This window comes from Brassica napus, chromosome A10 (assembly GCF_020379485.1).
Source record: "Brassica napus cultivar Da-Ae chromosome A10, Da-Ae, whole genome shotgun sequence".
Lineage (NCBI taxonomy): Eukaryota > Viridiplantae > Streptophyta > Magnoliopsida > Brassicales > Brassicaceae > Brassica > Brassica napus.
The window spans coordinates 4,732,937-4,754,236 of record NC_063443.1 but is presented as its reverse complement, the minus strand read 5'-3'; the positions used below and the strand labels follow the sequence as shown (position 1 = coordinate 4,754,236).

At 40.0% G+C, this 21,300-nt stretch overlaps 2 protein-coding genes across 2 annotated transcripts; both read left to right on the top strand.

Annotated features, from left to right (window-relative positions):
- Nucleotides 1–5,001: 5,001 nt before the first annotated feature.
- Nucleotides 5,002–7,366, top strand: LOC125578932 (aminoacylase-1-like). The gene is made up of 4 exons (XM_048742079.1): nucleotides 5,002–5,898; nucleotides 5,965–6,102; nucleotides 6,680–6,919; nucleotides 7,013–7,366. Exons 1-4 carry the CDS (start codon nucleotides 5,062–5,064, stop codon nucleotides 7,109–7,111), a joined length of 1,314 nt encoding a protein of 437 aa, XP_048598036.1. The 5' UTR covers nucleotides 5,002–5,061; the 3' UTR covers nucleotides 7,112–7,366.
- A 2,896-nt stretch (nucleotides 7,367–10,262) lies between these two features.
- Nucleotides 10,263–12,621, top strand: LOC106350870 (aminoacylase-1). Its single transcript, XM_013790709.3, has 4 exons — nucleotides 10,263–11,167; nucleotides 11,234–11,371; nucleotides 11,942–12,181; nucleotides 12,275–12,621. The coding sequence occupies exons 1-4, from the start codon at nucleotides 10,331–10,333 to the stop codon at nucleotides 12,371–12,373; spliced, it is 1,314 nt and encodes a 437-aa protein (XP_013646163.2). The 5' UTR covers nucleotides 10,263–10,330; the 3' UTR covers nucleotides 12,374–12,621.
- Nucleotides 12,622–21,300: the final 8,679 nt, after the last annotated feature.

Genomic DNA, 21,300 nt, shown 5'->3' with positions numbered 1-21,300 from the left:
TCGTTTTCTTTCGTAAAAAAAAAAGGGAGAGTAGGTACGTATACTATACTCGTATACTCCCAAACTTCGAAAACTTTTGCAAATCGTCAAGAAAATGATTTCGTCAAAGCAAATCGTCCCAAACAGGCAAACGACAATCTAAAATTCGTCTGAACGCTAGGAACATATCCAGACGATCATGAACATAATCTCAAAGACTATACATCATTTCTTGTCGCAATCATGCGTACAGAAAACCTGTACCAATATCTAACTGAAATTTGACATTAGCCAAAGTATTGAATCCCTTTCCGGCTTTAGAAAGCCAGTTTCGTTTAAAATTTTCTACGAGAAATCTTCAATCACCAAAGCATTTCTTTCAGTTTCCGTTGTACCAAGCGAGTCACGGAAAAGCATCGAAAACATTTGCGACGAAGAAAACTCGAGAATAGATGTAGCATCGTGCACATTAAAAGGAACATTTTCCTCTCGATGGTTAGCTAGATCCACCTCTGGTTGACCAATTCGTTCCAGAAACGAATGTGTCATGAGAATCTTCTAAAAAAAACTATGAAAAAATGTTCTGCGACTAGATCGTAATGAAATAAACTTGGGTAACGCTCCATGAGTAACTCCAAGCAACTTTCACGTAAGATCGAAATCACAGTAGAAACGTTTCTCGTAAAACCCGCAGAAATAACGCTACTTTGACATATGTATACATATCACCGATTTACAACCTTCGTAAAACTGGTCCCCATTACTTACGCGAAAAATCCTTCGTACAATCAGACCAAGTCTTACGAAGATATTTTCTAAAGTTAACATAACATGCTTTATGAAGAAGTATGTATAGCAAACGCAAACCTATAAGATCTGATTTTCGATGATCAATCTAACATGACCTTAAATGTTAAAGTACCATGGTCTAATCCTTGACCTACAACATCCTTGGCTATCTTAGTGAACAGATCCTTCACGCCAAGCCAAACTATTTGAGAAACCATCGCTCCATCACTTAACGACTAAACTACAATCTACGATTTGTCTAAAAAACGTCGTGTGACTATTAAGAGAATAATTATCGTATAGCCCACAGTCGGAAATCATATGATAAATTCTTCGTAACGAAACTCAGTCCTAACAACCAAACGGTTAACAGAAAATCTAAACTTTTCGAAAATTGACCAAGTTCAATACGCTCCACAATTCAGTCTAAGCCCGCAACGTTTTACCCATAATACGCGGCATATAAGGGAAAAAATCGTAAAAAGCTTCTAGAGCTATACGAAACATCCTAAAAATGCACGAAATAGACCTCGGAAGGCCAACACTTCACAAAGCACTATGAAGGAAAACGCTTCTTCCCATGGACAAATTTACGCGACACCTCAGTCCTAATTCCTCGAGCGCAAATCAATTTATTAGCATCCAAACAGGATCAACAACTTTAGCTGCGAACATCCGTAGTCAAACCATAATGTTTCTCAAACGCAGGGTTAAGACTAAACACTTGCAACATCGTGAAACATCTTCAAGCCCACGAACATTTCAAGCACGAAACGCGGCATTCGAAAGAATAACAAATCTTCAGCATCGCGAGACGTTGCAGACGCCTGAAGATTCATTCTTGGAAGAAATTTCCTTCCTCGATAAAAATACCTTCTTGGAAGACCAGACAGTCATACGCACTAACATATTCTCAAAAAATATTCTTCGTGAAGACTCAAAAATGGTAATATCTACCGATAAGTTTGTTGCTGATCACAACAAACTCTTAACGTCCTAAACAGACTTAGCCATCTCGTAGAGATAGCTCTCGTACACCCGACACAAGGGTATATAGCGCTATATAAAAAATAATCCAAAATTTTGGTCAGCACTTTCAGGAGACTTAAAAATTGTCCACGAAGAGATGCTCGATTCCTACCATACAAGTCACGTTAGCCGAGAAAATATCGCAGACTTTAAAGCGGGATGGAATCAGGTCGAAAAAGATACAGGAAACGTAAGTCGAAGTAGTCATCGAACCCCCTAACGCCGTGATTAGAGCTAGGTCTTGCCCTAAACCCAGCGCACTGGTCTCTAACATCTCTAGGCATAGTATCAAACACCCTGATACGAGATCCAAAAATTTGTCTCTTTGCCAATATTCGAGCATCTTCGGAAATCCCGCAAGTTTACACACTGCAGAAAACTCTCGAAACAGATCACGAATATAGCAGTTCACACATAGTTAGATTACGAGATGACAACTCGTAGTCTTCCTTCTACACCCATATAAAATGCCATCGGCAGCAACACGCCTGATAACCTCTACATCAAAACTAGACCGTAAAGGTCTCGCTGGAAAACTAGTCGTAAGAACCTTAACTCCAAGACGAACTACGAAAGGCTTGATCCCTTCAACAAGGGTAGGTAGGCAGCCGTCATAAGGCGCAGCCCCAATCTTATCGCGTTCTACTTTTAGAAGAGGGAGAAGACCACTTACCATGGACCTTTTCAACCATTAATTCCGCCTAACTCACCTAACTTGCCAAGCCACTCGCTAGAACCTCACGCTAGAAGCTCATGGTTCTAACGAGCTGGGGGGCTAACTGTTCGGTCACGACGGAATCAATGTCTGAAAGTCCGTAAATATCGGCATGAACGTTTTTAAGAAAAGTAATCTTCGTAAAGAAATCTTTACGAAGAGCCTTGCGGTAAAATCTTGTTCAAATCTCAATCGAACCACTAAACACAAGCTGTCCCAAGGCAACAGAAATGTATCTAAGCCAGCCACGGATAGGTTCGCATGTGACGATCGGAACACTGACAAACCAAGCTCAGTCACTACGCAACTACCGCACATGCACACTGCCCGGTCAATGCAAAGCGACCAAGCTCGAACCAAGCTCGGTCGCTACGTAGCGACCAAGCTCGAGCCAAGCTCGGACGTTTGGTCGCTACGTACCGACCGAGCTCGAGCCAAGCTCGGTCGTTACGTAGCGACCGAACGTCCGTTCCCGGTCGGTCGCTACATAGCGACCGAGCGTCCGTCCCGCTCGGTCGCTACGTAGCGACCGAGCATCCGTCCCGCTCGGTCGCTACGTAGCGACCGAGCATCCGTCCCGCTCAGTCGCTACGTAGCGACCGAGCATGCGTTCCGTTCGGTCGCTACGTAGCGACCGAGCTCTTCCGAAACGTCGATACGACACGAATCCATGCATTCTCGTCTACCATGTGATGCTGTCTCCCAAAGACCGTAGCGAACCCATTTCATGTTTTCTGCCATTCGAAGTCATCAATCAAACTTTACGATAAAAACCGCGGAGAGTTCGTTTTTATCGAAAGAAGTCGTAATAAACGCTTCAAGTCGAAAGACGGCCCAAAGGGACCTAAGACATGACTCGAAGCCCAACTTACGATTTCTTAACCAGCAGCCCGTAAACCATGGGACGGTTTACGCTTGGTTCGCAAGGAAAGATAAATTTCATGTTTCCGCGGATAAATACGTAATTTTGAAGATAATTACGAAGATCGGGAAAAATGGAATAAATCTATTTTTAGGCTATGATGACTTAAGGGCAGAAGAGGAGGCATGAGGAGAGACTTTTTTACAGCAAACTTAGCACTTAGAGCAATTAAGCAACTTTTCGTTTTTGTTATTTCGAGCTGCGACTCAATTAGGTTTAGCCGTCTTAGGGTTGCTAGAACTAGGAATCTTGCCGACAACTCTCGAGCCCAGGCTTATACCTTGTTGTAAACGCTCATACGTAAATTCGGAATAAGACTTCTCTTTGCTATCTTTTTACGATTTTTATACTTTGTCGTTGTTATCTCGTGTTCTGATTGCTTAGCGAGTGGTATTAGCAGATATCTGGAACCTCTGGGAAACTAGGGTTCTCCTACTTTCCTAATTTAAACGGAAATCGACAGTGAGAACTTGTTTTTGTCGAAAAGAAAATCGTAACAAACGTTTCATGTCGAAAGACGGTCCAACGAGGTCTAAAACGCGACTACAAGCCCACCTACGATTCTTTAAGAATGAGCTCCTAGATACTATGGCGGTTTATGTTTTTATTTTTAAAAACAAGTATAAAGATAAGTTTCCGCAGAAAAAAATGTGAAGTTTCCGCGGATAAACATGAAGATCGGAAAAAATGGAATATCTCCATTTTTCACTTAAGACGGCTTAAGGGCAGGAAGGGAAAAGTTAAAACCAACTTTGGAGGAGTATATCAGGAGTCCTAGGTGAGAGGCACAAGAGAGAGAGAGAGAACATTTTCAAAACAAACTTAGCACTTAGAGCAATTTTAGGTAACTTTCCGTTTTTGTTATTCGAGCTGCGACTCAATTAGGTCTTGCAGTCTTAGGGTTTTAGAACTAGGAATCTCGCAGACAGCTCTCGTAGCCTAGGCTCTTACCTTGTTGTAACGCTCAAACGCGAATTCGGAATAAGATCTATTTTCCTCTCTTTTCGATTTCTTATTTTTCTCGTCTTTATTTTGTGTTTTGATTGCTTGGCGTGTGGTTTAGCAGATATCCATGATCTCTGGGAAATTAGGATTTTCCTAACTTTCCTTATTTAAACGGAAATCAACAGTGCGAATTTCGGTTCCCACATAAGCTAATCTCGTGTAAGCCATGTCTGCAAGTTTATAGAGGCTTAATGATTAATGTCATGTCACCATTGAGAATTAGTTGAGTCACCATTGGGAATTAGTAAGCCAATCAAATTATAACGTGTTCACTTAATCGTGTTCTCGAATAATAGTATGAAATTATTCAAAATAATGATTTATCTAAAAATAATTAAAAATACGACAAATAAGAAAAAACCTATACTAATTAAAATTATTGAGAATTGAAAAATAAATTAAAATTATGATATATAAGCAAAGCTATATACTAATTAAAATTTGTGAGAATATAACAAATAAACAAAACTATGTAAAATCATTGAGAAACAAATCAACAAAATTAGTTTTGGCAAGGGTTTAGTAGGTTTTACTCACTTTAATATTGGCTCAAAAAGTAAAAAGTGTCTTCCTTTGTAAATGAGTCATTGGTGATCTCGATCTCACCTTCAACTTGAAATCCATGGCGACTCCATTTATCCGGACTCTCTTCCTCTTCTCCACTATCTTCTTCCTCCAATCCCACGGGGAAGAAGAAGACACTCCCATCACTCGATTCCAGCAATACCTTCGATTCAAAACTGCTCATCCAAACCCAAACTACACCGCACCCATCTCTTTTCTCGTTGACCAAGCCCAATCAATGGGTCTAACTACCCGAACCATCGAATACGTATCAGGGAAGCCAGTTCTTCTCGTAACATGGCTCGGTTCAAACCCTAAGCTTCCGTCGATTCTCTTCAACTCCCATCTCGATTCCGTTCCCGCGGAAGCTGACAAATGGATTCATCCTCCCTTCTCAGCTCACCGAACCGTCGACGGTCTTATATACGCTCGCGGCGCGCAGGATGATAAGTGTATCGGAGTTCAGTATCTTGAATCAATCAGGAAGTTGAAATCAAGAGGCTTCTCTCCTATCCGCACTGTTCACATCTCTTACGTCCCTGAAGAAGAGATCGGAGGATTCGACGGGATGGCAAAGTTCGCGGCCTCGTCGGATTTCACGGAGCTGAATGTTGGCTTCGCTATGGATGAAGGGCAAGCGAGTCCTGGAGATGAGTTTAGGGTTTTCTTCGCTGATCGGACTCCATGGGAGCTGGTGATCCGAGCTGAAGGCATCCCAGGGCATGGTGCTAAGCTTTATGACAATGGAGCTATGGAGAATTTGATGAAGAGTGTTGAATTAATCTCCAAGTTCAGGGAGACGCAGTTCGATTTCGTCAAAGCTGGGGAAGCTGCAAATTCGGAAGTTATCTCTGTGAATCCAGTTTATTTCAAAGCAGGAACTCCTTCCAACACTGTAAGCTGATGATTGCTATAATCTCCATTTTTGTACACTTTTAAAAATGCTTTTGTTTGTTTTTAGGGATTTGTGATGAATATGCAGCCTTCAGAGGCAGAAGCTGGGTATGATCTAAGGTTGCCTCCATTGGCTGATCCTGATGTTATGAAGAAAAGAATTGCTGAGGAATGGGCTCCTTCTATTAGGAACATGACCTACACGGTATATATATGAATATAAAATTGGTTAAACATTATTTTGGCTTCTTTTTTTTTAAGAGCCTCCACCGTAGTTATGAATACCTGGAATGTTTTGTATTACCAAACATCTGTTTTAGACTTTAGTTACTTTAATACAACTATACAAGGATATGATGAGATGTCCTAAGCAAAGCTTAATTGAAACAGAGACTCCATTAGGCTTTAGGGTAACTCTGATTTGTTGTTTTAGATTATTTGGCTTCTTTCTTTTGGAGCTTCCACATTAGTTTTGTGAAAATGAGGTTACTGGGTGCGAATGATACCTTGAATAATTATCTCTCTAGTTGATTAAGAACGTTTTATTTTATCAAACCTCTGTTTTAGTTGCTTTGATACAAGAATCTGAGATGTCCTAAGCATATCTTAAGTAAATCTGCAGCTACAAAGTTATGTACTTTCATTAATGATGTTACAAATGTTTTAGGCTTTTGTTTAGGGAGATTGATTAGGCCGTATAGTATCTACCTTTTGCAATTTGATCAATTGTTATCAGAGGAAACTAAGTGAACAAAAACTAACATTACCATCTCTTCCACCAGATAAAAGAGAAAGGGAAACTAAGAGACCATTTTGGACGACCGATAATGACTGCAACTAATGGTTCGAATCCTTGGTGGTCTGTCTTCAAGCAAGCTGTTGAAGCAACCGGAGGAAAACTCGCAAAGCCTGAAATATTGGCTTCAACCACAGATGCACGCTATATTCGCACTTTGGGAATTCCACTTGTCGGTTTCTCACCAATGATCAATACTCCTATCTTATTGCATGACCATAACGAGGTATTGGAACGATGATATTATCTCTTTGCATATCTCTGTGTTCCATATTTTGAATCACAACGCTGATTGAAATATATACTTTCTCTGTTACAGTTTCTTAAAGATACCGTGTTCTTGAAAGGAATAGAAGTATATGAATCGGTTATCAGCGCTTTAAGTTCCTTTGAGGGAGTATCTGATCAAGCGATCTGAAAGCATGTTTCTGTGCAAGCAATTGTGTCAGGTCGCTTGAAGATGATCAATGCTCACACATTGCTATGACCAAGAATTATATGTTGCTGTTTCACCCATTTTCATGTAAAACTATTTCTATCGACATTCGTTCGAGTTCTGTGACCCTCAATGGCTGCTACTAATAGTTTGTATATATCTGTCATTCGATTTGTGTGCATAAAATCTCAAACTCTGAAGGAGAAATGTCACCGGTGCTTGGAGCATGATTTCACACGCTGTTGATCTTTCAAGAATTTGATTAGTACGTTTCAAGTAGAGTTTCATCATGCCAAACACCAAACAACTTGTCGGGAGTAAGGTTATAGGATGCTGAATTATTGATGGGACTGGAAAAGGTAAGAAAGCCAGTCAATCTAAAAGACCGGTTACTTATATGAAGATCTAAGCAGTCTGTGAAGAAAGCAATGTCAGTATCGTTTTCCTATAAGCCCATCTCAAAAACTCCATCATTAGTAGTGGTCAACTGGGCAGACTTTCCGTGCGCTAGCCTAACCTCCAGTTCTATTCATTTTGGATAGGTTATGAATGTCTTCAATTAATAAATGGCCCAATCAGACCAAAGATCAATTGGTATTAGTCCATCTATGCAAAGACTAAATAGACAAGAAAACACAGTTATATATTTTTTCAAAAATTAAGATCTTACAGTTTTGATGGAAGACGTAGTTTCACTAATATTAGCGGAAAAAGCATAATTTCACGATTTTAGCGGAAAAACATAGTTTCATGGTTCTAACTTAAATACGTAATTTCACAATTTTTGTGGAAAAACATAATTTTACAATTTTGGCGGAATACTCAATTTTTTTAGGGGGGAAGAAGGCAACTAATAACTCTATTCCTATCCATCTCAGTCAATGAGTATCCTTATGACCAAATAAGGACCAGCATACGTTTCAAGTAGAGTTTCACTATGCCAAACACCAAACAACTTGTCGGGAATAAGGGTATAGGATGCTGAATTATTGATGGGACTGGAAAAGGTAGGAAGGAGTAATATTTGTCTAAATAGGTCGAGAAAGCCAGTCAATCTGAAAGACCGGTGCTCATATGAAGATCTAAGCAATCTGTAAGGAAAGCAATGTCAATATTGTTTTCTATAAGTGCATCTCAAAGACTCCATCCTTAGTAGTGGAGTCAATGGGCGGGAAAACGGTTAATTCATACATCAACACAGTCCAGCGGTCCCGATCAGTACATAAACACATAAGCTGTGCAAATACATACATGAACACGTAGTTAATTCAAATCTCATACACGAACTAACAAAATTCGGTTTTTGCATACATTGACCAATTATCTGTTAGTCAAACGTAACGGAATCTGAATTGTCCGTTATATATTGCTTACGTGGCTTTTTACATTTTTAAATAATGAATAAATTAATAAAAAAATTAAAAGATGGTTAGAGGGGGGAATCAAACCTGGGTCTAAGCAATATCCAACACATGCTAAACCACTGTGTCAAGGCAGACTTATTATTTGTACTCCCAATGATTTCCTATTTATACCTAATGGATATTTCATTCACATATATATATATTGTGGTTGACCTTATCATCCAAATTGTTCAGAAAATAGACATATCATCCAAACAAAATGAAAAAATATTCAAATATTTTTTTGTTTTTTTTGTGGAAGAAATAACATTTTTATATATTCAAAAAAATAAAATAATAATATATATTATTAAAAAGGGGTCACATACATTGAAGTTATTTCTAGCTTTACTATATTTTTGTGAGAAAGAGATCGAAAGATCGTTCTCTTGCTGAAATTTTTTAATTTCCTCTTGTTTGAATTTGAGTTTATTTGCAAACCCTTATGTTTCTAACGTTCTCTTACAATTACTGGAAACTAAAAAAAAATTTACTCAAAATTTAAACAAAAGCAAATTAAAGATTTCAACAAGAGAACGAACTAGTTCAAAAAGGGAATTGATTTTACTAAGGATTATAGATCGGTTTAGCGGAACGCGCCGGTGTGGTAGTTGAACGAAATTAGACGTGCAATATTTGAATTAGTTTTGTTTTGTTCAATTTAAGCTTGTAATGGACATTTGAAATTTTGTTTATCGGGTTGATTATTAAAAGTAAATATTATCTTTTAAAAATAGAAATTCACAAAGAGATAATAAAGGTAGAAGACAATTCCAACGTACGTAACCCTTTTTAATAATATATATTATTTTATTTTATTTTTTTGAATATACAAAAATGATTTTTTCCACAAGAAAAGGAAAAAGAGAACAAAAAAGTATTTGAATTTGTTTTGGAACAATTTGGATGATAAGTCAAACATGGAAAGAAAAAAAAAAGAAATATGTGAATGAAATATTTGTATAAATACGAAACAACTGGGACTATAAACAATAGGTTGGGTCTGGCACAATGGTTTCTTCTTGTGATTGGTATATCTCAAACCAGGGTTCGACTCCCCCTTGTAACCATCTTTTATTTTATTTTTATTAATTTATTCATTATTTAAAAACGTAAAAAGCCACGTAATGGTATATAACGGACAGCTCAGATTCCGTTACGTTTGACTAACGGATAATTTGTCAATGTATGCAAAAACCGAATTTTGTTAGTTCGTGTAAGATATTTGAATTAACTACGTGTTCATGTATGTATTTGCACAGCTTATGTGTTTATGTACTGATCGGGACCGCTGGACTGTGTTGATGTAGGAATTAGCCGATTTCCCGTCAATGGGCAGACTTTCTGTGCGCCAGCCTAGCCCTTAGTTCTATTCATTTTGGATATGCTATGAACGTCTTCAATTAATAAATGCTCCAATCAGACTAAAGACCTATTGGTATAGTCCATCTACGCAAAGACTAAATAGACAAGAAAACACATTTATATAGTTTTTCTGAGAAAACACAGTTTTGGCAAGAAATTAAGATCTTACAGTTTTGATGGAAGACGTAATTTCACTAATATTAGCGGGAAAACATAATTTCATGATTTTAGCCGGAAAATCAGTAATTTGAGTGATATCAAATTTGGTGCCGTCGCCAGGGAGCTTTGATCGCAATTAGATCAAATTTAGTTAGGTTTAGTCTAGGTTTTTGTTAATATTGGCTCAAAAGGTAAAAAAGTGTCTTCCCATTATCTACCTCAAATTGGAAGTTTTTGTATTGGTGATCTCGATCACACCTTCAACTTGAAATCCATGGCGACTCCATTTATCCGGACTCTCTTCCTCTTCTCCACTATCTTCTTCCTCCAATCCCACGGGGAAGAAGAAGACACTCCCATCACTCGATTCCAGCAATACCTTCGATTCAAAACTGCTCATCCAAACCCAAACTACACCGCACCCATCTCTTTTCTCGTTGACCAAGCCCAATCAATCGGTCTAACTACCCGAACCATCGAATACGTATCAGGAAAGCCCGTTCTTCTCGTAACATGGCTCGGTTCAAACCCTAAGCTTCCGTCGATTCTCTTCAACTCCCATCTCGATTCGGTCCCCGCGGAAGCTGACAAATGGATTCATCCTCCCTTCTCAGCTCACCGAACCGTCGACGGTCTTATATACGCTCGCGGCGCGCAGGATGATAAGTGTATCGGAGTTCAGTATCTTGAATCAATCAGTAACTTAAAATCAAGAGGCTTCTCTCCTCTCCGCACTGTTCACATCTCTTACGTGCCTGAGGAAGAGATCGGAGGATTCGACGGGATGGCAAAGTTCGCGGCCTCGTCGGATTTCACGGAGCTGAATGTTGGCTTCGCTATGGATGAAGGGCAAGCGAGTCCTGGAGATGAGTTTAGGGTTTTCTTCGCTGATCGGACTCCATGGGAGCTGGTGATCCGAGCTGAAGGCATCCCAGGGCATGGCGCTAAGCTTTATGACAATGGAGCTATGGAGAATTTGATGAAGAGTGTTGAGTTAATCTCCAAGTTCAGGGAGACGCAGTTCGATTTCGTCAAAGCTGGGAAAGCTGCAAATTCGGAAGTTATCTCTGTGAATCCAGTTTATTTCAAAGCAGGAACTCCTTCCAACACTGTAAGCTGATGATTGCTGTAGTCTCCATTTTTGTACACTTTTAAAAAAGCTTTTGTTTGTTTTTAGGGATTTGTGATGAATATGCAGCCTTCAGAGGCAGAAGCTGGGTATGATCTAAGGTTGCCTCCAATGGCTGATCCTGATGTTATGAAGAAAAGAATTGCTGAGGAATGGGCTCCTTCTATTAGGAACATGACCTACACGGTATATATGAATATAAAATTGGTAAAACATTATTTTGGTTTCTTTTTTTTTAGAGCCTCCACCTTAGTTATGAATGAATACCTGGAATGTTTTGTATTACCAAACATCTGTTTTAGTTACTTTAATACAACTATACAAGGATATGATGAGATGTCCTAAGCAAAGCTTAATTGAAACAGAGACTCCATTAGGCTTTTAGGTAACTCTGATTTGTTGTTTTAGATTATTTGGCTTCTTTCTTTCGGAGCTTCCACATTAGTTTTGTGAAAATGAGGTTACTGGGTGCGAATGATACCTTGAATAATTATCTCTCTAGTTGATTAAGAACGTTTTATTTTATCAAACCTCTGTTTTAGTTGCTTTGATACAAGAATCTGAGATGTCCTAAGTATATCTTAAGTAAATCTGCAGCTACAAAGTTATGTACTTTCATTAATGATGTTACAAATGTTTTAGGCTTTTGTTTAGGGAGATTGATTATGCCGTATAGTATCTACCTTTTGCAATTTGATCAATTGTTATCAGAGGAAACTAAGTGAACAAAACTAACTTTACCATCTCTTCCACCAGATAAAAGAGAAAGGGAAACTAAGAGACCATTTTGGACGACCGATAATGACTGCAACTAATGGTTCGAATCCTTGGTGGTCTGTCTTCAAGCAAGCTGTTGAAGCAACCGGAGGAAAACTCGCAAAGCCTGAAATATTGGCTTCAACCACAGATGCACGCTATATTCGCACTTTGGGAATTCCACTTGTCGGTTTCTCACCAATGATCAATACTCCTATCTTATTGCATGACCATAACGAGGTATTGGAACGATGATATTATCTCTTTGCATATCTCTGTGTTCCATATTTTGAATCACAACGCTGATTGAAATATATACTTTCTCTGTTACAGTTTCTTAAAGATACCGTGTTCTTGAAAGGAATAGAAGTATATGAATCGGTTATCAGCGCTTTAAGTTCCTTTGAGGGAGTATCTGATCAAGCGATCTGAAAGCATGTTTCTGTGCAAGCAATTGTGTCAGGTCGCTTGAAGATGATCAATGCTCACACATTGCTATGACCAAGAAGTATATGTTGCTGTTTCACCCATTTTCATGTAAAACTATTTCTCTCGACATTCGTTCGAGTTCTGTGACCCTGAGTGGCTGCTAATAATAGTTTGTATATATCTGTCATTTGGTTTGTGTGCATAAAATCTCAAACTCTGAAGGAGAAATGTCACCGGTGCTTGGAGCATGATTTCACACGCTGTTGATCTTTCATGAATTTGATTCCTTTTTTGTGGGTTGCTTGGGTTGGGGAGGGGGAGTAGTTTCAAGTAGAGTTTCATCATGTCAAACACCAAACAACTTGTGGGGAATAAGGGTATATGATGCTGAATTATTGATGTCAGTATCCTTTTCTATAAGCGCATCTCAAAGACTCCATCATTTGTAGTGGAGTCAACTGGGCAGACTTTCCGTGCGCTAGCCTAGCCCCCAAGTTCTATTCATTTTGGATAGGTTATGAACGTCTTCAATTAATAAATGGTCCAATCAGACCAAAGATCAATTGGTATTAGTCCATTTATGCAAAGACTAAATAGATAAGAAAACACAGTTATATAGTTTTTCCGAGAAAACACAGATTTGGCAAGAAATTAAGATCATACAGTTTTGATGGAAGACGTAGTTTCACTAATATTAGCGGGAAAACATAATTTCACGATTTTAGCAGAAAAACATAGTTTCACGGTTCTAACGGAAATACGTAATTCACAATTTTGTAGAAAGGCATAATTTTACAATTTTGGCGGAAAACTCAATTTTTTTAGGGGGGAATGAGGCAACTAGTAACTCTATTCCTATCCATCTCAGTCATTGAGTATCCTTATGACCAAATAAGGACCGGCAAACGTTTCAAGTAGAGTTTCACTATGCCGAAATAAGGACCGGCAAACGTTTCAAGTAGAGTTTCACTATGCCAAACACCAAACAACTTGTCGGGAATAAGGGTATAGGATGCTGAATTATTGATGGGACTGGAAAATGTAGGAAGGAGTTACATTTGTCTAAATAGGTTGAGAAAGCTAGTCAATCTGAAAGACCGATGCTCATATGAAGATCTAAGCAGTTTGTAAGGAAAGCAATGTCAATATCGTTTTCTATAAGCGCATCTCAAAGACTCCATCCTTAGTAGTGGAGTCAACTGGGGAGACTTTCTGTGCGCTAGCCTAGCCCCTATATAGTTCCATTCATTTTGGATATGCTATGAACGTCTTCAATTAATAAATGCTCCAATTAGACTAAAGACCAATTGGTATAGTCCATCTACGCAAAGACTAAATAGACAAGAAAACACAGTTATATAGTTTTTCCGAGAAAACACAGTTTTGGCAAGAAATTAAGATCTTACAGTTTTGATGGAAGACGTAATTTCACTAATATTAGCGGGAAAACATAATTTCATGATTTTAGCCAAAATCACAATAATTTGAGTGATATCAAATTTGGCGCCGTCGCCAGGGAGCTTTGATCGCCATTAAATCAAATTTAGTTAAGTTTAGTCTAGGTTTTTGTTACTTTGCCAAAACTGATAAGAAAAATTCTTGACTTTTCAGGGCAGTACTAGAAGTAACAAGGAACAAACACTTCTCTTTTCAGATCATTTACTTCTAAAACGCACCATCCGCAAAGGCAAACGTACCGATCGACAACAGCACCTGCTCATCGAACGACACCCGCGTTCCACCGTCGACCGAGACCACTCTTCCGTCGACCGCCCATACCCACCCGTCATCGATCGATATTCCACCTTGGACATCGATCGACACTGAGCCACGAAACATGGTTGCGACATTAATTCTAATTCAGGACGCGACTGGAAACATGCATAACCAGGAGGGTCATCTACGTAATGCAGCAGGTCAGAAGATAGATGATCAGAGGGTTGTAATCCCTGATATTGATGCTGATATTGCAACCGCTCAAGATGTAGACGAGGCTGCTAGACCGAGGACGTTAGCTGATTACAACATGACAGATCAGTACTACGAGAACAGATTTGCCATCCGTCCTCCAGCCATACAGAGGCAAGACCTTGAGTTGAAGCGTAAGTACTTCACACTCGTGGGACAAACACCCTACTGTGGGTTATCACACGAGCATCCTATGGACTATCTGGAAAGGTTCGAGGATCTAGTTTCTGATATTAAAGCCAATGGAGTCCCTGAGGACTACCTCTTTTGCAAGCTCTTCAAGTACTCGCTTGCTGGAGAGGCTTCGCAGTGGCTTGAGAAGTTACAGCCAGGATCTCTTACATCCTGGGCCGAAATCAAGAATGCATTCCTATGCCACTTCTTTGATGAAGCACGCGCTGAAGACTTGAGGATTGAGATTTCTACATTCACACATGAGCCTACAAAGTCATTCAAAAGATCCTGGATCAGATTCAAGTCATATCAGAGAGACTGTCCAGACCATGGATTCAATGAAGTGCAGCTGCTCAGCACTTTCTTTAGAGGCATCGCGCTGGCATATCCGATGGCTCTAGACTCAGCTAGTGATGGAAATTTCAACACAAGGAATCTAGAGGAGGCTGTGAGACTTATTGAGAACTTGGCATCCAGCAACATCACCAAGAATACTGATTTCGAAAGAAAAAAATTGGCTCCTGCCCTAGGAAAGGAGCAGTTGGGAGATGTTAAGGCTAATCTGGATAGTGTTCACAAACTTCTCAAGAAGCAAATCAGCTTTGCAGAGGACGTAGAGGTTGTAGATGTTGACAGTGACATGGAGGAAGAGGAGGACCATGCCTGCACTTTTATTTATGCTAAGAAATGAGGTTGGTAGAAGGCTTTACCTTAGCAACCAAATTCACCTAGCCAATAAGCAAATCAAAGCTGATTTGATAAACCATGGATTTGACCCACTTTTACCCATGGTTTATAAGTGTTTTAACTATTAATTATTATATTATAGAGTCTATTTAGAGTATTTATAGGATCATGAGTGATTTGGAGATAAGTGATGATTTTGGAGCATTTTGGAGATATTTGGAGCAAGCACCCGAGATGACCATCGAGCTCGACCATCGGTCGATATTGAAGAGGAATAATTGATCGATGTTCACATGTTGACATCGATCGACACCGAAGTGCACAGAAAGCCCGTTTGGTCACAGCCGACTTGAAGCCCAAGTCTTCACCAATTTACAAGATTATCCCTGACGAGTTTTAACCTAATTATATAAGCTTTGCCAACATGTTAGAGGCAAAGAGTGCTTTCTTGTTTTACTATTTTCACAACAAAGGTTTTCGAAGATTTTGATAGATTGGATAGACGATCCAAAGTTATATTTGTGATTGGTACTCCATTGATTTCTATTTACTATTCTAATGCAGTTTTCCTACCTTATTGCTGTTATGAATTACTTGGCCATGTCTGAGTAGTTCCCTTCTTAGATTTTAGGGTTTAAATAGGTTATGAAGGATTAGCCCCAACTATAGATTGTTAAGTTGTGATATTAATCATTAGGATTGTCATTAATGTCTGATTCTAGATTAGCTACCTAGAACTTGCCCTAGGATTGTTAGATATAAGCGATAGCTTTAATCTCATCCTGAAACCATTCTAATTGAGCTAAAATTCTTGCTAGAGAAAGGTGAGATCTGATCTAATAAGCTTAGTGAGCACATTCAACCCGCGCATTAACGCTTGACAAATAGCGTCGATCGATATTCAAACAGAATAATCGGTCGACGTTTCGAAGAGTGTATCGATCAATATTCATATAGAATCATCGATCGACACTGGTCAATAGAGGAGCCTAGAAAGCGAAAGCCTAGTGGTTCATTTATAAGTGTTGAGCTCTATAATATCATGCATGCAACTTGTTAGGCATCTATAAGATTATAATTCCAAATTTCCTGAATAAAAATCCTAAGTATAGCTATTTCCTTTTAAGCAACAAAACCTCAACCAATTAATCGAACAATTACTTTCTCAAAAAATTGTAACGTTACATTTAAATCATTAAACCACTTTACTTAACAAATCCAATTAGATTTATTAGGTTCCCTAGCTCCTTGTGGATTTGATCCCTAAGTACTACAATTGAACCTCTTATTTGAGAGAGTAATTCACTCCTTAGGGTAATTTGAGTGATATTAAATTTGGCGCCGTTGCGGGGGAGCTTTGATCGCCTATTAGATTTAATTCTTGTTAAGTTTAAACTGATTTCTGACACAAGTTTTTTTTTCTTGGATTTTCAGGTGCATGCCTAGAAGTACCAGAAGAAACAAGAAAACTTAACGGCTATTCTCACCAGATCCTACAAGCTTGGAGTGTTCAATCTGAAAAGAAGTGTGTTCCTCATCGATCGACAACAACACTTGTTCATCGCTCGATTTTTGTCAACCACCGTCGACCTAGCCACTAGTCCCGTCGACCGACACACGCTCACCACCATCGACCAAAGACACTCATCTTCCGTCGACCGACATCTTCCATCCGACATCGATCGATACTTCAGTCCGAACATCGATCGATACTGAGCCGCAAGACATGGTTGCGATTGATTCTTGTACGTGATGAGAGAGGAGACCTGCATGACCAGGAAGGTCATCTACGTAATGCATCATGTCAAAGGATAGATGCTCAGGGGGGTGCAATCCCTGAGTCTGACACTGATGCTACAAGCACTACTTTGCATGTAGATGAGGCTGCTCGACCTAGAATGTTGGCTGACTACAACCGTTCGGATCAATTCTACACCAACAGATCCGCCATTCGTCCTCCAACTATTCAGAGGGTGAATTTCGAGTTGAAGCCGCAGTACTACACACTCGTGGGACAGACACCCTACTATGGGTTATCTCACGAGCATCCTATGGATCATCTGGAGAGGTTCGAGGATCTTATATCTGCTATTAAAGTTGAGGGAGTCTCTGAAGACTACCTCCTATGCAAGCTCTTCAAGTACTCACTTGCTGGAGATGCTTCGCATTTACTTAAGCAGTTACCAATAGGATCTCTCACATCCTGGAGTGACATCAAGAATGCATTCTTATGCAACTTCTTTGATGAAGCGTGTGCTTAAGACTTGAGGAGAAAGATTGCTACTTTCACTCAGGAGCTTCTGAGCCTGCAGAGTCATTCAAAAACTCCTGGATCAGATTAAAGTCTTATCAGAGAGATTGCCACACCATGGATTCAATGAAGTACAACTGCTTAGTACTTTCTACAGAGGCATCGCGGTGCAGTACCAGATGGCTCTCGATGCTTCCAACAATGGCAACTTCAACACCAGGAATCTAGAGGAGGCTGTGAAAGTCATTGAGAACTTAGCATCCAGAAACAGCACCAAGAACCCTGACTTTGAGAGGAAGAGATCTGCCACCATCCTTGGGAATGACCAGATGGATGAAGTGAAGGCAAAGTTGGACAATGTTCACAAGCTTCTCAGGAAGCATGTCTGCTTGGTTGAAGATGCAGAGGCTGTAGACACAAAGGGTAGAGCAGAGGAAGCAGATGTGATCTTCATCAGTGGAACTGGATTCCAAGATTCTGGAAACCAAGGTGGAAACAGAAACTCCTATGGAAATATGGGTACTTTCAACCAGAGTTCGCAACACCAGAAACCCTACAGCAACAACAACGGTTATGGAAACTCCTACTACCAGAAGCCACCACCGCCAACTCAAGAGAGCAAGACTTAAGAGATGCTTGATAGAGTTATCAAGGGACAGCAGCGCATGACAGTGGACTTCAATGGGAAGATTGATTGTCTACACCAATCTGAACACAAAGTTTGAAACTTTGAGCACTCATGTGAAAAAGCTGGAGATGCAGGCTATTTAGACAAGAGAAGCTGTTAAAAGGCAGGAATCCTTAACAAGAGGAATAGGTGATGATGTGATGAAGCACCACGTGAATGCCATCATTGGGGATGATTTCTGGCGAGTGGTGAAGCAAGAGAAGCTGCAAGAAGGAGATTTCTAAGTAAAAAGTTTGATGAGTTTCGGCGGATCGCACTGGTGTCGATCGATACCAGAATTCAAAAACGGATCGATGGATGACAATCCAAATCGATCGACAGGCTCTCTAGAGCATCAATCGATAACACCTACGGAGTCAAACGCATCTTGCAATGTTGTGAGGATTCTGACTCACGAGGAGTTCGCAGCGAGACACCCACATCCGCCCAGTCTTGTTTACATCAAAATTGATCGACAATCAAATACTCCCGTCGATCGACAGCATGAGACCGCCCTCGATCGACAACCTCCAGCACCCCATCGATCGCCTCTAACATAACAAGTGCAGATGCCGAAGATAGATGTTGCACATCTAAATGCACTCAGACCCAAACCCAAACCTTCAGAAAACCCACCAGAGACCGCCAGGATACCTTCAGATGCTGGAGCAGTTCCTATGGAAGTTGATAGGGTTCTTATGGGAAGAACGTTGAGGAAAAGAATAGAAAAAGTGGCGAAACATCTGAAGAGATGGGCTAATGAAAATGAAAAGGAAAGTTTCCAAAAAAGAGTTTTTAGGATTCCTTTAGAAAAGCCATTCGAGGAGACTTATTTTACCCACAAATTGTGGATGTTCTTCAGAGAAAAAAGGAAAACTGAAGAAGACATTAGGAGAATGTTCTGTGAAGCTAGAGAAAAGATGAGGAAGAGGATAACACTGAAGAAGAAGAAGAGTGATCCTGTGAAATTTGCAATACCATGTACAGTGAAGGGTATTAAGTTCCCACATGCCTTGTGCGACACAGGAGGATCAATCAGCATCATACCTAGGGTTATGGCAGACCATCTGGGTCTGCAGGTGGAACCTTCAAAAGAATTATTTACTTTCGTGGATTGTTCTCAGAGAAACTCAGGATGGATTGTGAGAGATCTAGAGGTGCAGATTGGTAATGCCCTAGTTCCAGTTGATTTCCATGTCTTGGATATCAAGTTAAACTGGAATTCTTCTATATTGCTTTGGAGAGCTTTCTTGGTAACAGTAGAAGCAGTTTGCAACCTGCAAACAAATCAGTTGTGCCTGACGCTCATAGATCCTCATGTCCACTACAACCCTATTACAGTCAAGAAGCCACATATGTCCTTCAGAAGAATCAATAATCCATGAATCATTGCAGCATGCCATAGTGGAGCAGAGTAAGAGATAAAATTTTCGGCATTGATCGAAACTCACATTGCAACATCGATCGACAGTGCCTATCAGAAATCGACCGACGCACCAAGGGAAGAATCGATCGACAGTAGCCCTGAAGATTGGGAGAACGACTACTACAACCCTATTGTGGCAGCATACACCAGACACAACATGCATACGAAGGAGTATGATAAAGATTATAAGGAACGAGCTGTAGAGTACAAAGCAATTCTAGATGAGGAAGACAAACTTCTACATCATTCCTCCTGGAAGAAGAATGCACCATCGATCGACGGAACAATCTCGACATCGATCGATACTCAACCTGATTATACTAACCGAAAACGATCATCGACCTACATTGATTACTACCCATCGATCGACATTGTAGTCGACCGTGTGCGAGAAGGAGATTACTCGATTGGGAGTTGGGCAGATGATTACCATTACGAAAGCTATGCAGTAGAAACGGAAATTAATGAGCCCAGAGCAGATGAACTTCATGAAGGTTTCACTTACAAGGAACTTCTCAACATGCAAAGATGTGATGAAGCAGATCAACATCAAGCAGAAGCTACTGTGGAAAGAACATGTTCCAACATTCTATCAACAGAGCTATTCGCCCCATCGATCGACGAAAAGCCTCCATCATCGATCGACATCCGTCCAAAACAGAAATCCACTGTGAGTGAAAACCCTAATTTTGATAACCAGTATCTAACATCAGATGAATTTGGTATTTTCAGGGACCCAGATGGCTACGCAAGAGCAATAGATGGACATGGGCTGCAAGTATCCAGAGAGGACATTGCAGACATTCTTCAGATGGCTAATGAAGCAGACAATCTCTTCATGCAACAATGCACAGTCCCAGCAACTCATACGGGTACAAAAGAAGTCTATGACACATATGGTGGCATAGACAATTGCTTGAAGAAAAAAGTTTAGACATCCGACTCGACCGTCGATCGATGTTAACATTCCACCATCGATCGACAAACGTCAAGAATTTGGCAGAAGAGCTTTAAACCTTTTTGGAACCAGAAAATTCTACTGGGAAGAGAAAGATGACTATGGAGTCTACAGATTTGATCAGGGATGTGCAAGAGATATGGAAGAACACATCATCAATGTGTCCAAGGAGGATATCAGAAAGCTACTGGAAAGAGCTTCGAGAGATGAGCACAGCTACATATGTCTTCCAGAACATGCTAGCTCATTCACACATACCAAGCTGGTACCAGAGATCTACACCAAAGATGAGATCAATGAGATGTTTTATGGAGTTTGTGGAGCCCAAGAAAAGAATGAAGGTGATTTCCAGATGAAGCTTGATGGTGTTTACTATCCACTGAATGATAGCATCAGTTGGTTGACTACATGCATGGAGGAGATGAGGCAAGACATAGCCAAGATTCAGCGTGCGGCCGACAAACATCGATCACCATCGATCGACAGACACCACTCCGAATCGATCGACAGATACTACACAACATCGATCGACGACGACCCAAAGAACTCACACCCGATGAAATCTCAACCAGATTTTCACACCAGAGCAGTGATTGATCAGTTGGCAGAAGAGATCTACATAACTCTGGAAACTACATAAGAGACACTTGATAGGAGATGTGATGACATCTATTTCCCAATGGATCTTAGCATTAGTGCTTTCACTTCCAAGATAGGAGCTATACAAGGGGAATTAGTGGATATTCAAAGTTACATCGCTCGTCGATCTGAAGCATCAGCATCGACCAATAGAGGCAAC

Excerpts from the sequence above, each read along its gene's own strand:
- LOC125578932 (XM_048742079.1), top strand. The coding sequence starts at position 5,062 with ATGGCGACTCCATTTATCCGGACTCTCTTCCTCTTCTCCACTATCTTC. Across the intron at positions 6,103-6,679 it reads TTAGGAACATGACCTACACG|ATAAAAGAGAAAGGGAAACT; the intron begins GTATATATATGA and ends CTCTTCCACCAG. Across the intron at positions 6,920-7,012 it reads TATTGCATGACCATAACGAG|TTTCTTAAAGATACCGTGTT; the intron begins GTATTGGAACGA and ends TCTCTGTTACAG.
- LOC106350870 (XM_013790709.3), top strand. The coding sequence starts at position 10,331 with ATGGCGACTCCATTTATCCGGACTCTCTTCCTCTTCTCCACTATCTTC. Across the intron at positions 11,372-11,941 it reads TTAGGAACATGACCTACACG|ATAAAAGAGAAAGGGAAACT; the intron begins GTATATATGAAT and ends CTCTTCCACCAG. Across the intron at positions 12,182-12,274 it reads TATTGCATGACCATAACGAG|TTTCTTAAAGATACCGTGTT; the intron begins GTATTGGAACGA and ends TCTCTGTTACAG.